Raw genomic sequence first — 18,322 nt, 5'->3', positions numbered from 1 at the left:
TTATTGGCATGTCATTATTTTGTATTACTAAACTAGTACAATTTACATTCAAGTAGTACACTCTGTCATACCAGTCCATGGCAACCAACAATACGCACATGCAATCTAGGTTATTTGCTGTCAAATCATACCAGAAAATTAATTTTCTTCGAATTGAACTGTTAATAATGAAGATAGCATTCGTAGAATAAACATAAATATAATCGTAAAGAGAGGATGCTTTTCCATATATGGACATGATGATGTCATACCACTACCATCACACTTTATTTGTCAAACTAGTTTGATAGTTAGAAATCTCTTACTTGTAACCATAGAGACAATGTATAATCAAGGAGGTTTATCGTGCACGTTTCCAAATAAATATTATAGATCTTAGGCAATCCATGGAAGACACTTGCAAAGAAAATCAATATTACATTTCCTGTTATAAATAGACTTGTTGCTTTTTTAGTACGCTGCGTTTGCACATAATTAATGTACATCATAACAAAAATATAATCTTGATATTGTATTTACTTTAACCTTTGACCTTCCTTATATTTTATGTATTACCGTCTGCACTCTATTAATGTATATAATTACAATAAAAATCACTGTATTTTATTATAGATTTTTAGACTTTTTAATATATAAATTGAATTGCTATTTTTAGTGTGATATAGTTTTTATTATTTACTGCATTTGCATATCAATCTGCTACTTGGTATTCATAACAATGTACATGTACTGTTGCTCTTAAAACACGGATTTTATTTATGCATGGCTGACAATCTGGTTTCACTTTATTTGTATACCAGAGTTATTATAAAAGTCATTATCGACGTTGTTATGTGTTTGGACAACATAATAACTGGTTTTATTTTTCCTATCCTTTTCTTTTCTGTATTATATGTAAAAAGATTGTCTTCAGTTTCACAATACAAATTAATGTTTACTTTATGTAAGATATGATTGTGATAGCTTTGGGTTTTTTGGAAATCATTTTTCTTCCTGAACTGGTAATAAACCGTACCTCAAAACTTATGCAATTGTCCCTCCAATTAGAATATCTTTGATAACGAATATTAATGTTGATCAGGTTTGGTCTCTTTGGTAGTGATGGTAGTCTGTCACATTATCTCGATTTTTATTTTTCAAAGATCATGTAATTTGCAGTTTTTTGGTAAAAACAGAATCAATAAAGTTATAAACCATGACAAAACAGCCATCAATAATGGCCGACATCACATCGCCCAAATCGACACCAGTTCACTTTTGCAAAGTTGACTTTCATGCGATCTCAAATTAGAGAGTTTAAAGACCATTAATTGGAGGCGAGAACAGCGTTTCACCAACTCTTTTTATATGGAATGTAGGCCTACATCAAGTTTGTTTTACTGTTCATACTTTGGTGTGTTTGTTTGTACCAGAAAAGGTGAATTTATAAAATAATTATTGAATAATTGCTTCCTCCATTTTAGCGGTAAGTCCATGTGAATCAAACCCATGTATAAACCAAGGCGTTTGTAGTTCAACGTCTACAGGATACCAGTGTTACTGCAGATCAGGGTTTACTGGCACACACTGTGAAGGTACCAATACCGTGTTCCAGTCTTTTTCTAATATTCCTTTCACACTGAGAACATTTTGTTTAGTGTAGTTCTCACTGGTGTGAATGGAACTACACTAAAGCATTATGCACTGTCACTGCATTGTGGTAAAATCCGAACTTATGTTAATTTTGAATATACATTTAACATCACTTCAAAATTTTTTATCAGCAAATATTTGGAGGTTTATATCTCTGAATGTTCAACTTAAAAAAAATGGAATCATAAATACACTGGAACTCAATGACTTGTGACAAACTTGTGTGAAAGGTTATTAGTGAAAATTGATGTTGTTTAGTAACATTGTTATGTTTGATTGTGTTCTTATGGTGATTTTGTTTGCTTTTTTTTGGTTCGTATATATAGTTCAGCTTATTGTAAATAATGACCATTACAGTTATGCATGTTGTTATCATTTTAACAGTTCCATTTTGTTTTTTAGTAATTGTATAAGTAGAATCGATAAATTGCATGTATTAATTTTTATGTTTCATTGTTTTTGTGTTTCCTAATCATAAAAGAAATGATTGTTATCAGACACTGTAACCACAAACATTTTCATTTGTTCATTTTTTAAATTTGTGTCAGAAATACAGTCTATTTCAATATGCCTATCTTACCTGGATAAACCAACAATACTAACCTGTTCTGAAAAATTCACTGACAGGCTTAGTGAACTGTACCATGAGAGGATGTCTATGAATGTGTTTAATGTTACGGTATTCTATGTCGTTCCTTGAGTAGAATATACAGTACTACTGTTGGTTATCCAGGCCTCGGTAAAGTTGGCTTGATATGTGCTAACTACTGTATGGGTAGGAACCAATTTTATCCCCTGTTGGCTTCTGTATTGCATGAAAAAATAGCAATACTTACAGTAGGTTTGCGACCCTGTAATGCATACAATTATACTGTATTGTATTTAAAAAGAATACAAAATGCGACAGGCCCTGTACTTGGTTGTATGTTGCTATTCATTTAAAAAGTTGTTTTTAGAAATAATATTAGCTATACTATTATATTGTCTGTATACTTTCTATAGTGTTACTTATTTTTCTGTTTGAATGTGGAATCATTATCAGTACTAATTATTTTCATATTTTCTACTTTGCTGCATGTATTTATTATTAATATGTGTGAAATACAAGCAGAATTTTCATAACACTTTTTGTCATTATATAATACATGACATCTAATTATTTATTGCCATTTAATTGCACTACATACAATAACACTGAAAATGGAAAGAATCTTTCAAGAAGACACAATTAGTTTCAAACTCATGCTTAAATCTTTTAATTCTTTCTGTATGAGGGGTCTTGTTTGATAAGGTAGCAATAGGTTGGAGTAATTGTTGTTTTTTTTTTCCTTCAGAAACTGTGCTGCCGGAAAATCCATGCAACTCCAACCCTTGTATAAATGGAGGAACCTGCCTTAGCACAACTGATCATGATTTCTACACTTGTTCATGTCCGCCTAACTACGGTTTGCCAAATTGTGTTGCAATAGGTAAGGAGTGTATGATTGATTCACAATAGATTGGCTATTACTTCAGCCGATTCTCGGTACTGTATCTACTTTCGAAGTATCATAGGAATATTTGGTAATACATCACATGTGTTTGTCATGTATAATAGCAACCTAATTCTTAACGTAACCTTGAACATGATACAGGCACCACATGTGATGCAAATATTCCTAGATACCTCGGAAATAGATATTATGCACTGGGAGTCGGGTGATTACTTGTCACACTCACAAAATCAGTTGAAATAGATTTGAAATGCACTACTACACTACTGTAATTTTATTCTTAATGAATACGAATGTTCTTCATGTATAGATAACTGTTCTCCTTCTCCGTGTAAGAATGGAGGTATCTGCACTAGCACTGCAAGTGGTTATGAATGTGCTTGCGTGCCACCTTATATAGGAACTACTTGTTCCGTTTATGGTAAGTGCACAGCATCGACTAACTACCTCTAAGACTCTCCTCATATATTCACTACTAACAGCTTAAATAGTTAACCATTAAGTTTCAACGTCCTAGCAGTGAAAACATCCGGTCAGATTTTTGATTTCGTAGATATCATAAAACTCTAAGGCCGTGTTTCCGCAGCCAAAACAAAATTATCGGTTAATTGTTGGCTGCCAAAACACGGCCTTAAAGACCAGATATTAAATGATTAAATATTAATTTGATTTCCCATTAGATGTCTGCCTTATGGTGATGCCTTGTAAGAATGGAGGGACATGCCAGATCATTGGTGAAGTATATCTCTGTACATGCGCCACTGGTTTCTCTGGATCAACATGTGAAACTATAATTTCAGGTATTTGTAATTTTTTTATTTTATTTTCTTTTTCTGAATATCTATATTCTAACATATAGTTACATGGAGCTACTCACTAGTTACCTAGAGTTACTGAAGCATGTAGTTACATAGAATTGCTAAAGTATGGAATGAAGTTATTCAAGCAAGGAAGCATGTTACATGTAGTTACTCAAACATGGAGTTTCATAGAGTGTCCAAGCATGTAGTTACATATGTACTCAAACACAGAGTTGCTTAAACTAATGTATTATTATTTTTACAGATCCGTGTCAAAACTACTGCTCGAATGGAGGAACATGTACTGTTGATGCCACAAGTGGACTAGCATCATGTCAGTGTCCATCTGCTTTTAGTGGTGACCGGTGTACTACGTTTGGTATGTGACAATCAATGTTTAGGTTGTTGTGGTTGTTATGTCATGATTTGAAGTTCTTTTTTCAATTTACAAGATGTTGAATTAGGATTTTGTTAAATAAACTCACTAAAGAATGATTGTTACAACATCGTTAATGTTGTTGGTAATTATTTTTATAGAGGCATGTTCCAGTTCACCATGTCAAAACGGAGGTGTATGTAAAATATCGGGCCAAACCTATGAATGTGAATGTCATCCATCTTTTTCTGGCAATCAATGTCAAGATTATACACCAGGTACCAATCGTTTTTCTTTTACGTAATATTTAGTTCCCACTAAGAAGCTACGCAAGATGTAAGCGCAACGCAAGTAATTTGACCAATCACAAGTGATGGATTATTTTATATCTTTTCATTCGTCATTGGTCACCTCATTTATTGGGCAATACAATTTTCTTATTAAATTCACTGCATTATTTTCTATCCTATTTTTCCCTGCTTGTTTATATTTGTCTATAAGCCACGTCCATTTTGTGTGCTTTTAAGCAACTATCACTGTTGTTCATTTCAGACCCATGTTCAAACCACGCATGCGTTAATGGTGGTACTTGTGCAGTAAATGGCAATAGCTATACATGTCAATGCCCTCCGGGATATGATGGATTTTATTGCCAAACACGTAAGTTTTGTTTATGTTTTTTATATAAATAATTAGATTTATTTTGTTTGTTATGAGCAAAGCATTGTAAGTGAATTTATGAAACTAAACATAAAGTTACAGATTAATATTATTTATAATGGTGGAATGCAGAAATTATTATTATTTATTGGAATGTGTAAAGATGGCCATTGCTAAGTATTGCATGTCACAAACACGAAAGAAGCTTTACATCAACATTTTATAGCAAATCCTTGGGTGTGGATTTGTCATAAAGCCTAAATCAGGAAGTGGTTTAGCATCTTCATTACTAAGCTAAATACAAGATTTGAAAAAAGGAATATATTTCTCCAATGAATAAATTGTACTAGTATTGATTTTGTTATGAATAAATGTAATTGTTATTTTTAGATCCATGCTCGTTGCATTCCTGTATGAATGGTGCAACATGTGTACCAATTGGAAATAATTACATTTGTCAATGTCCTGCAATGTACTCTGGAACAAATTGCGAAACATTACAAAGTAGGTTTTTATCGTTATAAGAAACAAGTTTTCCTTTACGAACAAAGTATTCAATGTCAGTTCCTGCAACAGATTCATTGTCATTTATTTATAATTGCTTCCGGTGAGGTTGAGGTTTCTGACTAGAGACCAGCAGTGAAAATCATGCTACTGAATTGACCTAGCTCATGACATTTTTTTGCCTAATCTACCTAGACAATATAGGCAAATTTAATTTTCTAGGCTGTCTAAAATAATTTCTTCAGTAGGCCTATACTTCTTCCCAGTCCTCTAGTCTATGAAAAAACTCCTTATTTTTCGTATGTTATGATCAAACTGCTTACGTATTGATTCTATTCATTTCTAGCTCCGTGTGATAGCAACCCATGCTTAAATGAAGGTACCTGTTTGTTGGTTACGGATTCAACCTACGATTGCAAATGTGCTATTGGTTATATTGGAACAACCTGTGAAATAGTTGGTAGGTTATGTTATTTTTACTCCTATAATGCCGTAGTCTAGTGCAATAAATTAAAAGAAAGACCGATCAGTTTATGTGAACCATACTGTCAACTTAGTAATCCGTACCTTCACAAGTATAATAATTCCTTATACCAATATCAGAAGTAACTTATAATGATCACACACATATAATGTATATCGAAATCTAGACATTCAAACTATGTACCAACATTGCAATGATCGTCTCATCTTACAAATGAATAATCATTTGTGCTTCTGTTTTTAACAGATTCAGTATGCACTATAAATCCAGATTTGTGCAACACAGGAACATGTGTTCTACTTGGAGGGGCTACTAAAGAATGTAATTGCCTCCCATTTTATAGTGGTGAATACTGTGAAACTTTTACAAGTAAGTATAATAGGACACAGAATAAAACATATGCAAACAATCTCATAGTCTTGTGGTAGGAATCAATCCTGTATATCTATAGACCATACAGTACCCGATTCGATTCGAGTCCAAACATAGCTGTCGTACTGCGAAGAATAAATAGTTTAATTTTTGCATCAATCACAAGCTTAGCGGACTGTGAATTTGATTCCAGGGCAGTGATATTTGACCTGTTTTTGTTGTTGTTTTTAACGTACAATAGAAAAAAAAGAGTTTATAGAGTGTTGCAGTAACCGGTGAATGCATCATTACTTGCTTAGTAGAACTTTTCCCAATAAAAGATAAGACAAGAAGTCAGATTTATAAATTTAAACGGATTATAGATCCCAGTTACATTATATTATTATATTATAATTAATACCATTATGTCATTTGTATAGGTCCTTGTACAGATGGCTTATGTCAAAATGGTGGAACATGCATGTTAACATCAGAAAGTTATGTGTGCATGTGCGCCTCTCTTTACACTGGTACTCACTGTGAGAACCTTGTCGGTAAGTGATATATTTGTATATATTAGAAAATGCAATAAAAACGATACATAATACCACTGTAGTAATAAAGGTAATTTCCATTATGCTATTTTTCAAAGATGCTTCCTCTATAGCTTCTAATAATAATGCTCGTATTTCATTCATTTATTCTTTTACTTGGATATTTATAATAAATTAGTTTCAATTTTACGTCATTGAATTTATAATAGCCACAATGCCTGAATTTGTGGTGAAATTTTCTCTTGACTATAAAATTATACTGGGTGCCTATGTACAGTAGAACCATTCCTTTAGGACACCCCTATTAAAGGGACACTTTCCCGTCAAAAGAATGAGAGAAAATATATTTTAATTCTATGGCCAACCTCCCTAAGAGGACACATTGTTGAGTCCCTAAGTTGTCACCTTATCATTTTGTTTTTATAATCAATATTTTATCTTCTGCAGATTCTTGTGTAGATATTCCCTGCAAAAATGGTGGTACCTGTACTAGTACACCACAGGGCTACTCATGCGAATGTACATCTGCATACACAGGTGATAACTGTGACAATGGTAAGTTGATTGCCTCTATTGCAGTTGGTGTAATTTTATGTATATCAGCAGTGTATAAACTGTGACAATGGTATGTACATTATTGGTGCTAGTGTATTGTCTTAACCACAGCATTATACTGTATTACTGGTAATGTGGACTGTGACATAGCAAGTCAATTGTCACAGTATTGCTTATCTCTTTATATAAAATTACAACTTCACTTCAAATAAACAAGTAAGCAGAATAATGTTTATTATCAACACCGTACTCCTTATTTGTTACAGGCTTTGTACCTACCTTCCAAAATTGTCCCTTGTACCCACTCAATTTTACCCTTGCCACTGGACAGTCCTACGCCATTGTAGAAGTTACTCTTGAAGCAGTTGACAATGATGGTATCAATATTAATCCTTTGATTATTGAACCTGCTGGAGCTGTTCTGAATGGAAATCCAGTTGAGTTTACAGAGGAGTTTAGAAATGGAAAACCTTACACTTTTAGAGCAATTGATCCACATGATAGTTTGTTGTATGCAGATTGTATTGTTACAGTCAGATTTATAGGTATGTATCCAGTTGAAAGTTATATTTTTTATTCATGCACACTATTGTCAATTGAAATAGCTCTTTGTAGTCTATCTGTCTAGTTTCAGTCTGTAAATTCCAAGATTAGATATTGTAGTACACCACAAAAGTCCTAGCTAGTGGATTGGTTAACTTGCTTGCCTCCAAATCACAAGATTTAGTGTTTCTACTCCGCTACCAAAGTAGCCTGAAATGAGACTAGGTGAGGTATTTGATAAGCGTGACGGGTCATCCTGTGATTTGCATGTTACTTGTTGTTGGATATGTATGTCAACATAAAGGAAGGATCTACAGTACGCTAGGGTTGCTGACAGATCATTAGTAAATAATATTTTGAAATAATAATGCATGTTTTTATATCTAATTTCAGATGAAGAGGATCCTGTGGTGTTGTGTTCTAAAGATATCACAGAAATAACAACTGAAAATAATGTTCGAATTTCATGGCCAGTACCAACCATCACTGATAACTTAGCACCAAGTGAAAGCAAAAGCTTTATTTATAGTCATCAAAATAACTCATTATTTACTGCTGATACTACGGTTACTGTTGTCATAAAGGGCTTTGATTCATTTGACAACTCTGACACCTGTACTTTTTCAGTTGAAGTTATTCAAGCTGGTAAATTTATTAATATTTTTAATATATTAGAAACCCTCTTTTGGGAAATTAAGGACAACATTTTCGAGCGAGAGACTTGTTTTAAGACTATGGTTAACCCCTATTCAGGGGAGCATACGGAGTCAATTTATTGGGTCCCGAAAAGGTCCACTTACTTATTAATCATCACCATTGACTTAGCATCAAGGTCTTTTTTGCTCTTCTTTCATTGCAATAGTTTTTGTACATCATGTTCGAATTAGGTGTCCCATTGTGCAGGCAATTTCTCCAGGTGAAGTAGTTCGTTTTATTCCCAGTAAGTGATGGAAAGAAAAGAATCTTACTGTATCAAATATTAATTAAGATGATCTATATTTTTATTTCAAATTCATTTTAGATACGGACTGTGCTCCATTTCCGGAAGTTTTTAATGGTCAGTTATCTTGCAACATTATCAAAGCTCCTCTTGAAAGAAGATGCAATCTCTTTTGTAACGATGGATATGCAATTGTTCCAATCAATGGCAACTCAGATGACACTTACCGCTGTATAATTGATGGCAGAGATCAAGCTGTGTGGGAACCAACAGCAAATCCATATAGATGTGCAGGTTTGTAGTACTTTTTTATGGTTTTACTGCCACTTCAGAAACAGAGAAACCAGTACCTTCCAGTCAAAGAAATGTGTTAGTTTTGAAATTAGTTGTGAATGAGTATCTTTCTGATTTATGATAATATATTAAATCCAAGATGTAGTGTATCAATATATTGTTATTCAAGATATCCAAGATATGTTATATTCCTATTCACAAGTCTGATACTGGTCATTTACGGATAATTTAGTCTTTTCCGTACCTGCCACTAAATATATTTTTGAAGTATGTGCGTTGTCTTTCTATGGTCATAAATTATGGAATACTGTCACTAATTCACCAAGCTCTTATATCTATTACTTAACAGTTTTGTATTTAAGTTACTACCTTATTCTGGTTTAAAGATTGACATTTGACGAGTAGATCTACAGTAATCTTTACAGAATTATACAAGTAATTGTGTTATTAGATTACCATGTCTCAAGATATATAACAATATTTAAGTACTAAATTTCATTTTATAGAGTTGGTTGAACCTACGTTATACATACAATCTGTGTCAGTTGAATTCACCTTGCCGTCGGATGTATGCATGAACGGTGAAGAAGACGTGGTTACTGACATCAAACAAACACTGGAAACCCAGAAACTTTGTGAAGTCGGAGAGGCTGATGTTTGTGAGGATGTTTCTCTTAACTGTGGCCAAAATCAATTACGGAAACGTAGAACTACCACTGATGACTTTGATGTTGACATAACCGTTACTAGTCCTGGGAGTGAAGATGTTGATGATGCACGGAATGACGTCACAAGTGCTACAGAAAGTATCTCGAATCTGGTTGTTCAAGATGGACTTTCTGTAAATCTTGATGGTGAAGCCTACACAGCAACTGGAGCTCAAACTAGTGAATTTGCTATTTTGTGTCCTTCTGGGCATATTACCATATCATCTATGTGTGGTAAGTTTTTTTTCAGGTTTTTCCAACAAATCTTTTTTTTTTAAACAAATCTAGTAACTTTGTTTTTAAATTGAAAATAATGATTTTTTTTTTGTATTTAGTGAGCTCGTCCAACTTTTATAATATTAAAGTTTTATATAATATTCTCTTGTTCTTGTTTAGCTGCCTGTCCTGCAGGAACTTCGTATTCAAATAATGAGTGTTCCTATTGTGACGCCAACTACTACCAAGATTCGTCGGCTCAAACTGAATGCCAAGCATGTACCAGTGGTGCAATTAGTGATGAAGGCAGTTATAGAGCTGATCAATGTGAGTATCTACAGTGGTATTTTAAAACATTATTTCAGCGATGCAGATGATAATTTTACTTCAATTTATTATAAAATGTATACGCTGTACAAAAAATATCTCAAAATTGTTGAAAAGTATGTTTTGCTACAGATACTATTACAAAGTAGCAAGTATTGCATTATTAAATGATCTCTTTCATTGTAGGTGTCAAAGCAGAGAAACTTGAAGATAATTCATGGTCTACAGAACTGATTGTAGTAGTTGCTGTCGCATGTTCCCTCGTATTCCTCTTCTTGGTCCTCGTACCAATCGCATGCTGTTGCTGTTACAGTTGTTGTGAAGAGCGCGATTATGAGAAAAGTCTGCCACATTCTAGCAGATCTCATTTAAATCGTGCGTACGATGATGAGTTAGATGTGATTGACGCCAACCTGTTTGATAGCACTGAACACTACAATGATATGGATCATCCAAGTTATCAAAGCTTACATACGAATGGACGGATGATACGCATTCCAACAATTTCAAAAGGAACTGACAAATCGGATTATGAAATGAACATTTCTAACGGTAACGGTCATGCGTATATAAATTCTGATGATATACCTCCAACACCAACAGCAGTTCCTCCACCACCACCTGTGGAGTTAGGGAACGGTTTTGGACCACACACACCACCCCCGCCCCCACCACCACCACCTCCGGCACTGAACATCAATGGAAATAATTCAAATGTATATTCCCATGAACCGGTTAGAGTGAGAGCGACTTTAAAGAGCAGTGTGAAAACTAACGGATCCCTAACCCGGGTTTAATACAATTCAATTCGGAATTTTGTAATCAAGACTTTTGGATGTTATGAACCACCAGATGATTTTTTTAATAATATATAATGAATTGATAAAAAAGTAAAGGTAACGATGTACAGCTATGATTTTCATAGCTTATTAATGTAAAAACGTTCTGTTTCCTTTCAAAATATCTTTATTGTTTAAAAATTGTTTTAACAATTATTTTCAGTGTTGTTACTTTTATTATATATTTTGTAGTGTCATTAATTTAAAAAATATTTTCATTTCAATTTTACTATGAACATATTTTAAAAATTTTCCTTACCTTTTTACTATAAACAATTAAGCGTCTTTTGTTTGTTGGTGCTTTTTATAAGAAAACTTTTAAAGACAAAATTTAAGTTCAATGATTTGCAAATATCAGTTTTAAAAACATAAAATACCATTTTTTTAAAATAAAATTGTGAATTGAAGCAATCTTAAAATTAATTTAATTAAATTGTTATTGAACCTACGAAATTGCAATTGATTAAAACCAAACTATATTTGGAAGGGAACCGTTTATATTTTACTTTGATTGCATTTGTTTGTGAAAGTGGAGACAAGGGTTGGTATGAACGTTTTAAGCAGCTCTTCTTTGTACTGATCCCATGGTTCTAAAACCTTGTTTTCAGTCTCTGCATGCCATACTGCCCACAGAGCTATTACTAAAGAAAAAAAAGGTTAAATTCCTTAAAACATACGCTTTCGAGTCTTTGTCCCATGAGCCCGCTCAAGTATTGGGCACTTTGACCACACCCATGATGCTACTCTCTGGTCGCAGGAAAGTTTATCTAAATCATTTTCTATGCATGTCATTTGTTATATTTTAATACTAATATCGAAACATTGTCACCTATTCAGTTGTTATATAATTATTATTTTAGTTATTATTATTATTTATATTCATTGGTTATATCTTGTTATTTTCAATTGAGTGTAGTCGTTTCTGTAATTTCAAATTATTGTTTACTTTTCTTTGCCAGCAATAGAAAATGTTCGATTGAGATGTTACTTCATTTTAATTCAAGCGCAAATATTTTTAAACAACTCACCGATTTAACAAATTAGTTTTTTAGTAACTTTTGATCACAACATATAAATCGAAAAGAATGTTTATGTTTACACAGATGAGTGTTCACGCTGAATCACCGATTTTTGCTGTGATGATAGTAGACTATGCATTTTGATACATTAATTTAAGAAAATAAAAAAAAGTTTTAAGTCAAGCCATTAATGAACAATAATAATAATAGATTATTTAATGTAAATTAGTAATTATTTATACCTAGGAGAAATAAGTTATTTCTCCATGTTTATACATATACCGCCTTGTATTGCCCACTCCAGAATTATATCGTGGATATAGCCGCATAATGATTATTTTCAAGAGGAGTGTAGCTGTTGTCTTTTTCATTATGTAACGAAATATAAATTAATATCCGCTGGTCGGTATAATGTTATAATAATAATAATCATTTTAAAAATTATATAGGTAATTTTAAATGAATTTTCTACCGTAAATGATACACTAATTATATACAGAAATGATGTACCTGTAATTTAGTGTTGGTGAACACTGTTTCTGAGACAACTGATTTAATTCTGCTACACCTTTATATTTTGTTTTATCAGAAGAGGCTATCGGCATGGTCAACCATGATCAAATGCAGTACACTTATCATGTACTATAGTTGTGTATGAATAACGCCTTTTTTTACTGACAATGTTATTCTGTTTATCGGCACAGAGAACTAGGCGTACTGTTAAGTGTGCCGATAAAAAACCTTTACATTAGATATACGGTCAACTGTGCTGATAGATAAATATCGAGCTGGTAAACTCAAATAAGTGGCGGAAACGTGCATTTCATTTGATCATTTACGGTAGTCTAATTAAATATTATGATTTATATAATATCATGTCTTACCAGTTTAGAGAGAATATTGTTGTACAAACTTGCATATTGCTTTTAAACTATTTTTATGCTTTGTACATACATATTATGAATAGTTAAATTAAGTTATTTTGTACATTTTGTTTTCTTTTATAATAAAATAACTTAATAATGTAATGTATGCTAATAATAAACTGTTTAAAGATGTATTGTCCAAAAAAATTGTAAAAAAAATATTTCGAAAAAAAGAGGGGGGGATAATAGTTATTAACTTTCACCAAAAATTAGTACAAAAAAATTATTTAACCGAAATACAGACATTTTTTTGTTCAAAAATTAACTTTGACTTCCAGTCAAAGTTTTCGATCAATACATATCTCATAATGCAACGCGCTTGTTTGGCTACTCTGTATGCATAATCATAAAACTTCCTCGCGATCTGTATGAAAACATCTTCTCAACCGTGACGAGTTGTAAACAATCCTAATTAGCATCACGCATAATGCATACTCGTGGTTTTAAATCTTTGTTTACTTTCGCTCGTGACGAAATTTAATCAAATTAATTTACCTGTTAATTACGTAAACTTGTTGTTTTTGGCTCGAATTTTCGACTTAAAGTGAATAACTTTAATATTACTTTGATATGGCCAATTTAAATTTAGAATATTTTTTTTTTCATTTTTTGTGTTTCAAGGGACAATACATCTTTAATATACTGTATGTATTGATACAACGTGCGCAGAACACAATATGTGATTCTCCGCTATACTAGTATAGGGATTTAACGACCTTTATTTTTTCGATTATAACTGGATACTTATATTATAATTGACATGTACAGAACGCGTTATATGATTACGCGCATGTCAATTATGATATACAAAACCAGTTATGTCAAAAAATAAATTGGTCAAAAATCGACCATTTTTTCAAAAAATGGCAAAATTTATTTTATTTACTATAGATATAAATTTCCCTGTACTATAGTACAAGGATTTTTTCGAAAAAAGGGTCGAAAATTGGCCATTTTTCGAAAAAAGGGCAAAATATGCACTTTTCAAAATTCAATTATTATGCAATAATAGTGCTATATATGCGTATATATTGCATTATTATCATCTTATAGACGTATAGTAAGCAGTTTTGTCAAAAAATAAAAGGGACGAAAATTGGCCACTTTTCGTAAATTTCCCTGTACTATAGTACAGGGATTTTTTCGAAAAAAGGGCAAAATATGCACTTTTCAAAATTCAATTATTATGCAATAATAGTGCTATATATGCGTATATATTGCATTATCATCATCTTATAGACGTATAGCAAGCAATTTTATCAAAAAATAAAAGGGTCGAAAATTGGCCATTTTTCGAAAAATTTCCTGTACTATATAGTACAGGGATTTTTTCTAAAAAAGGGCAAAAAATGCACTTTTCGAAATTCAATTATTATGCAATAATAGTGCTATATATGCGTCTATATTGCATTATTATCATCCTATAGACGTATAGTAAGCAGTTTTGTCAAAAAATAAAAGGGACGAAAATTGGCCATTTTTCGAAAAATTCCCTGTACTATAGTACAGGGATTTTTTCGAAAAAAGGGCAAAAAATGCACTTTTCGAAATTCAATTAGTATGCAATAATAGTGCTATATATGCGTATATATTGCATTATTATCATTCTATAGACGTATAGTAAGCAGTTTTGTCCAAAAAAAAGGGGTCGAAAATTGGCCATTTTTCGAAATTTTCCCTGTACTATAGTACAGGGATTTTTTCGAAAAAAGGGCAAAATATGCACTTTTCAAAATTCAATTATTATGCAATAATAGTGCTATATATGCGTCTATATTGCATTATTATCATCCTATAGACGTATAGTAAGCAGTTTTGTCAAAAAATAAAAGGGTCGAAAATTGGCAATTTTTCGAAAATTTCCTGTACTATAGTACAGGGATTTTTTCTAAAAAAAGGGCAAAAAATGCACTTTTCAAAATTCAATTATTATGCAATAATAGTGCTATATATGCGTATATATTGCATTATTATCATCTTATAGACGTATAGTACGCAGTTTTGTCAAAAAATAAAAGGGTCGAAAATTGGCCATTTTTCGAAAATTTCCCTGTACTATAGTACAGGGATTTTTTCGAAAATTGGGCAAAAAATGCACTTTTCGAAATTCAATTATTATGCAATAATAGTGCTATATATGCGTATATATTGCATTATTATCATCCTATAGACGTATAGTAAGCAGTTTTATCAAAAAATAAAAGGGTCGAAAATTGGCCATTTTTCGAAAATTTCCTGTACTATAGTACAGGGATTTTTTCGAAAAATGGGCAAAAAATGCACTTTTCAAAATTCAATTATTATGCAATAATAGTGCTATATATGCGTATATATTGCATTATCATCATCCTATAGACGTATAGTAAGCAGTTTTGTCAAAAAAATAAAAGGGACGAAAATTGGCCATTTTTCGAAAATTTCCTGTACTATAGTACAGGGATTTTTTCGAAAAATGGGCAAAAAATGCACTTTTCAAAATTCAATTATTATGCAATAATAGTGCTATATATGCGTATATATTGCATTATCATCATCCTATAGACGTATAGTAAGCAGTTTTGTCAAAAAAATAAAAGGGACGAAAATTGGCCATTTTTCGAAAATTTCCCTGTACTATAGTACAGGGATTTTTTCGAAAAAAGGGCAAAATATGCACTTTTCAAAATTCAATTATTATGCAATAATAGTGCTATATATGCGTATATATTGCATTATTATCATCTTATAGACGTATAGCAAGCAGTTTTGTCCAAAAAAAAGGGGTCGAAAATTGGCCATTTTTCGAAATTTTCCCTGTACTATAGTACAGGGATTTTTTCGAAAAAAGGGCAAAATATGCACTTTTCAAAATTCAATTATTATGCAATAATAGTGCTATATATGCGTCTATATTGCATTATTATCATCCTATAGACGTATAGTAAGCAGTTTTGTCAAAAAATAAAAGGGTCGAAAATTGGCCATTTTTCGAAAATTTCCTGTACTATAGTACAGGGATTTTTTCTAAAAAAAGGGCAAAAAATGCACTTTTCAAAATTCAATTATTATGCAATAATAGTGCTATATATGCGTATATATTGCATTATTATCATCTTATAGACGTATAGTACGCAGTTTTGTCAAAAAATAAAAGGGTCGAAAATTGGCCATTTTTCGAAAATTTCCCTGTACTATAGTACAGGGATTTTTTCGAAGAAAGGGCAAAAAATGCACTTTTCAAAATTCAATTATTATGCAATAATAGTGCTATATATGCGTATATATTGCATTATCATCATCCTATAGACGTATAGTAAGCAGTTTTGTCAAAAAAATAAAAGGGACGAAAATTGGCCATTTTTCGAAAATTTCCCTGTACTATAGTACAGGGATTTTTTCGAAAAAAGGGCAAAATATGCACTTTTCAAAATTCAATTATTATGCAATAATAGTGCTATATATGCGTATATATTGCATTATTATCATCTTATAGACGTATAGCAAGCAGTTTTATCAAAAAATTAAAGGGTCGAAAATTGGCCATTTTTCAAAAAATTTCCTGTACTATAGTACAGGGATTTTTTCGAAAAATGGGCAAAAAATGCACTTTTCGAAATTCAATTATTATGCAATAATAGTGCTATATATGCGTATATATTGCATTATTATCATTCTATAGACGTATAGTAAGCTGTTTTATCAAAAAATAAAAGGGTAAAAAATTGGCCATTTTTCGAAAATTTCCTGTACAGGGATTTTTTCGAAAAATGGGCAAAAAATGCACTTTTCAAAATTGAATTATTATGCAATAATAGTGCTATATATGCGTATATATTGCATTATTATCATTTTATAGACGTATAGTAAGCAGTTTCGTCAAAAATAAAAGGGACAAAAATTGGCCATTTTTCGTAAATTTCCCTGTACTATAGCACAGGGATTTTGCATTATCATCATCCTATAGACAAGTTTTGTTAAAAAATAAAAGGGTCGAAAATTGGCCATTTTTCGAAAATTTTCCCAAATTTCGACCTTTTATTCTTATATATTGGTTACTAACTGGTTACTATAGCATAATTAACATACGCAGAACACATTATTCGACTCTGCGCATGTTATTTATGATTATAGTAAGCAGTTATGTCCAAAAATAGAAGTTTCTAAAATTGGCCATTTTTTTAAAAACCATGTACTATAATATAGTACAGGGGTTTTTTCCAAAAATGGCCTAATTTAGACATTTTTATTTTTCGATATAACCGGTTACTATATAGCATAAATGACATGCACAGAACACATTATTTGACTCTGCGCTTGGGAAATCTACTAATCTTTAAGAATTTAGCTGCAATGCCACTTTAGGTATTCTACTCCTCTAATTGTTTTCTAAGTGAGGCAATACCCTTTTGTAGTTGACAAGCTTGTTCATTCCACTGTCTGTTGTAAGTCTGTGCTTCAATGACTTGCTTCTTCAGTCTGGTTAGCTGTGCAACATTTCTTTTCTGTAAGAAATGTCAAAAGTGCTGTTTATTGGTCAAAATGATTAGAGCTAAAGTAGTGTGCTTTCACCAAATTTGTATATCAATATTTTCATGAGGTAGGCTAATCACTAAGTAGGCCTATAACACTTTTGCTGCTTGTTTCCATTTAGAGGATGGGAAACCCATGCTTTCTAAAACAAGTATCAAATCAGGCTTAGATAGTGGTGTATATTAATGGCTGTCATAAAAACCTGGAACAGTAACAGGATTTGAACCAAGAGACCTGGGGTTGGTAAGCCAAAAAACACTGTGCCACTATTATTTACATTAAATGGACAATAACATTACTCCTATTACTGGACTCTACACAACTGGAACTGATAACATTGAATTTTACGTACATGCCAAACTACTATGTCCTGATTAAGCTTTCTCTTCCTTTCCTTTGAACTTTCAACCTGAAAAAAAAGTATTATTTGTTTGTGCTATGGAGCAAATTTCACTAAAAGTGTACAACGCACTAAAGGAACAAAGAAAATAGCAGCCTACAAACTAATATTAATAAATATGTATTGTAAATTGTAGAAAGTAAGGGATTATGTTATGATAAATTGATTGGAATAAATATGGAAATTCAAAATA

General features: G+C 31.9%; 2 protein-coding genes across 10 annotated transcripts in view; one reads left to right on the top strand and one right to left on the bottom strand.

Annotated features, from left to right (window-relative positions):
• LOC144854848 (uncharacterized) overlaps positions 1-13,930 on the top strand; it is a 30,377-nt gene extending 16,447 nt beyond the window's left edge. For 3 of the 7 annotated variants that reach the window (XM_078712842.1, XM_078712846.1, XM_078712845.1), the window contains 19 exons: positions 1,464-1,574; positions 2,967-3,101; positions 3,436-3,546; positions 3,806-3,925; positions 4,191-4,304; positions 4,463-4,579; positions 4,854-4,961; positions 5,352-5,465; positions 5,812-5,925; positions 6,196-6,318; positions 6,741-6,854; positions 7,302-7,409; positions 7,676-7,954; positions 8,346-8,597; positions 8,974-9,186; positions 9,693-10,127; positions 10,290-10,436; positions 10,623-13,318; positions 13,842-13,930. In XM_078712842.1, coding sequence (XP_078568968.1) covers positions 1,464-1,574; positions 2,967-3,101; positions 3,436-3,546; positions 3,806-3,925; positions 4,191-4,304; positions 4,463-4,579; positions 4,854-4,961; positions 5,352-5,465; positions 5,812-5,925; positions 6,196-6,318; positions 6,741-6,854; positions 7,302-7,409; positions 7,676-7,954; positions 8,346-8,597; positions 8,974-9,186; positions 9,693-10,127; positions 10,290-10,436; positions 10,623-11,233 — 3,326 coding nt within the window. In that variant the 3' untranslated portion in view covers positions 11,234-13,318; positions 13,842-13,930. Of the gene's footprint in view, positions 1-1,463; positions 1,575-2,966; positions 3,102-3,435; positions 3,547-3,805; positions 3,926-4,190; positions 4,305-4,462; positions 4,580-4,853; positions 4,962-5,351; positions 5,466-5,811; positions 5,926-6,195; positions 6,319-6,740; positions 6,855-7,301; positions 7,410-7,675; positions 7,955-8,345; positions 8,598-8,973; positions 9,187-9,692; positions 10,128-10,289; positions 10,437-10,622; positions 13,323-13,841 lie in introns of those variants that run through there. The other 4 variants (XM_078712844.1, XM_078712840.1, XM_078712843.1 and 1 more) reach the window with 3 other exon arrangements.
• A 3,293-nt stretch (positions 13,931-17,223) lies between these two features.
• Positions 17,224-18,322, bottom strand: part of LOC144854870 (uncharacterized) — a 37,533-nt gene continuing 36,434 nt past the window's right edge. For all 3 annotated transcript variants that reach the window (XM_078712872.1, XM_078712870.1, XM_078712871.1), the window contains exons 8-9: positions 18,082-18,138; positions 17,224-17,701 (exon numbers count right to left, since the gene is read on the bottom strand). In XM_078712872.1, coding sequence (XP_078568998.1) covers positions 17,567-17,701; positions 18,082-18,138 — 192 coding nt within the window. In that variant the 3' untranslated portion in view covers positions 17,224-17,566. The remainder of the gene's footprint in view (positions 17,702-18,081; positions 18,139-18,322) is intronic.

Source organism: Antedon bifida, chromosome 10 (genome assembly GCF_963402885.1).
Source record: "Antedon bifida chromosome 10, ecAntBifi1.1, whole genome shotgun sequence".
Classification (NCBI taxonomy): Eukaryota; Metazoa; Echinodermata; class Crinoidea; order Comatulida; family Antedonidae; genus Antedon; species Antedon bifida.
This window is presented reverse-complemented; position numbering and strand designations above follow the sequence as displayed.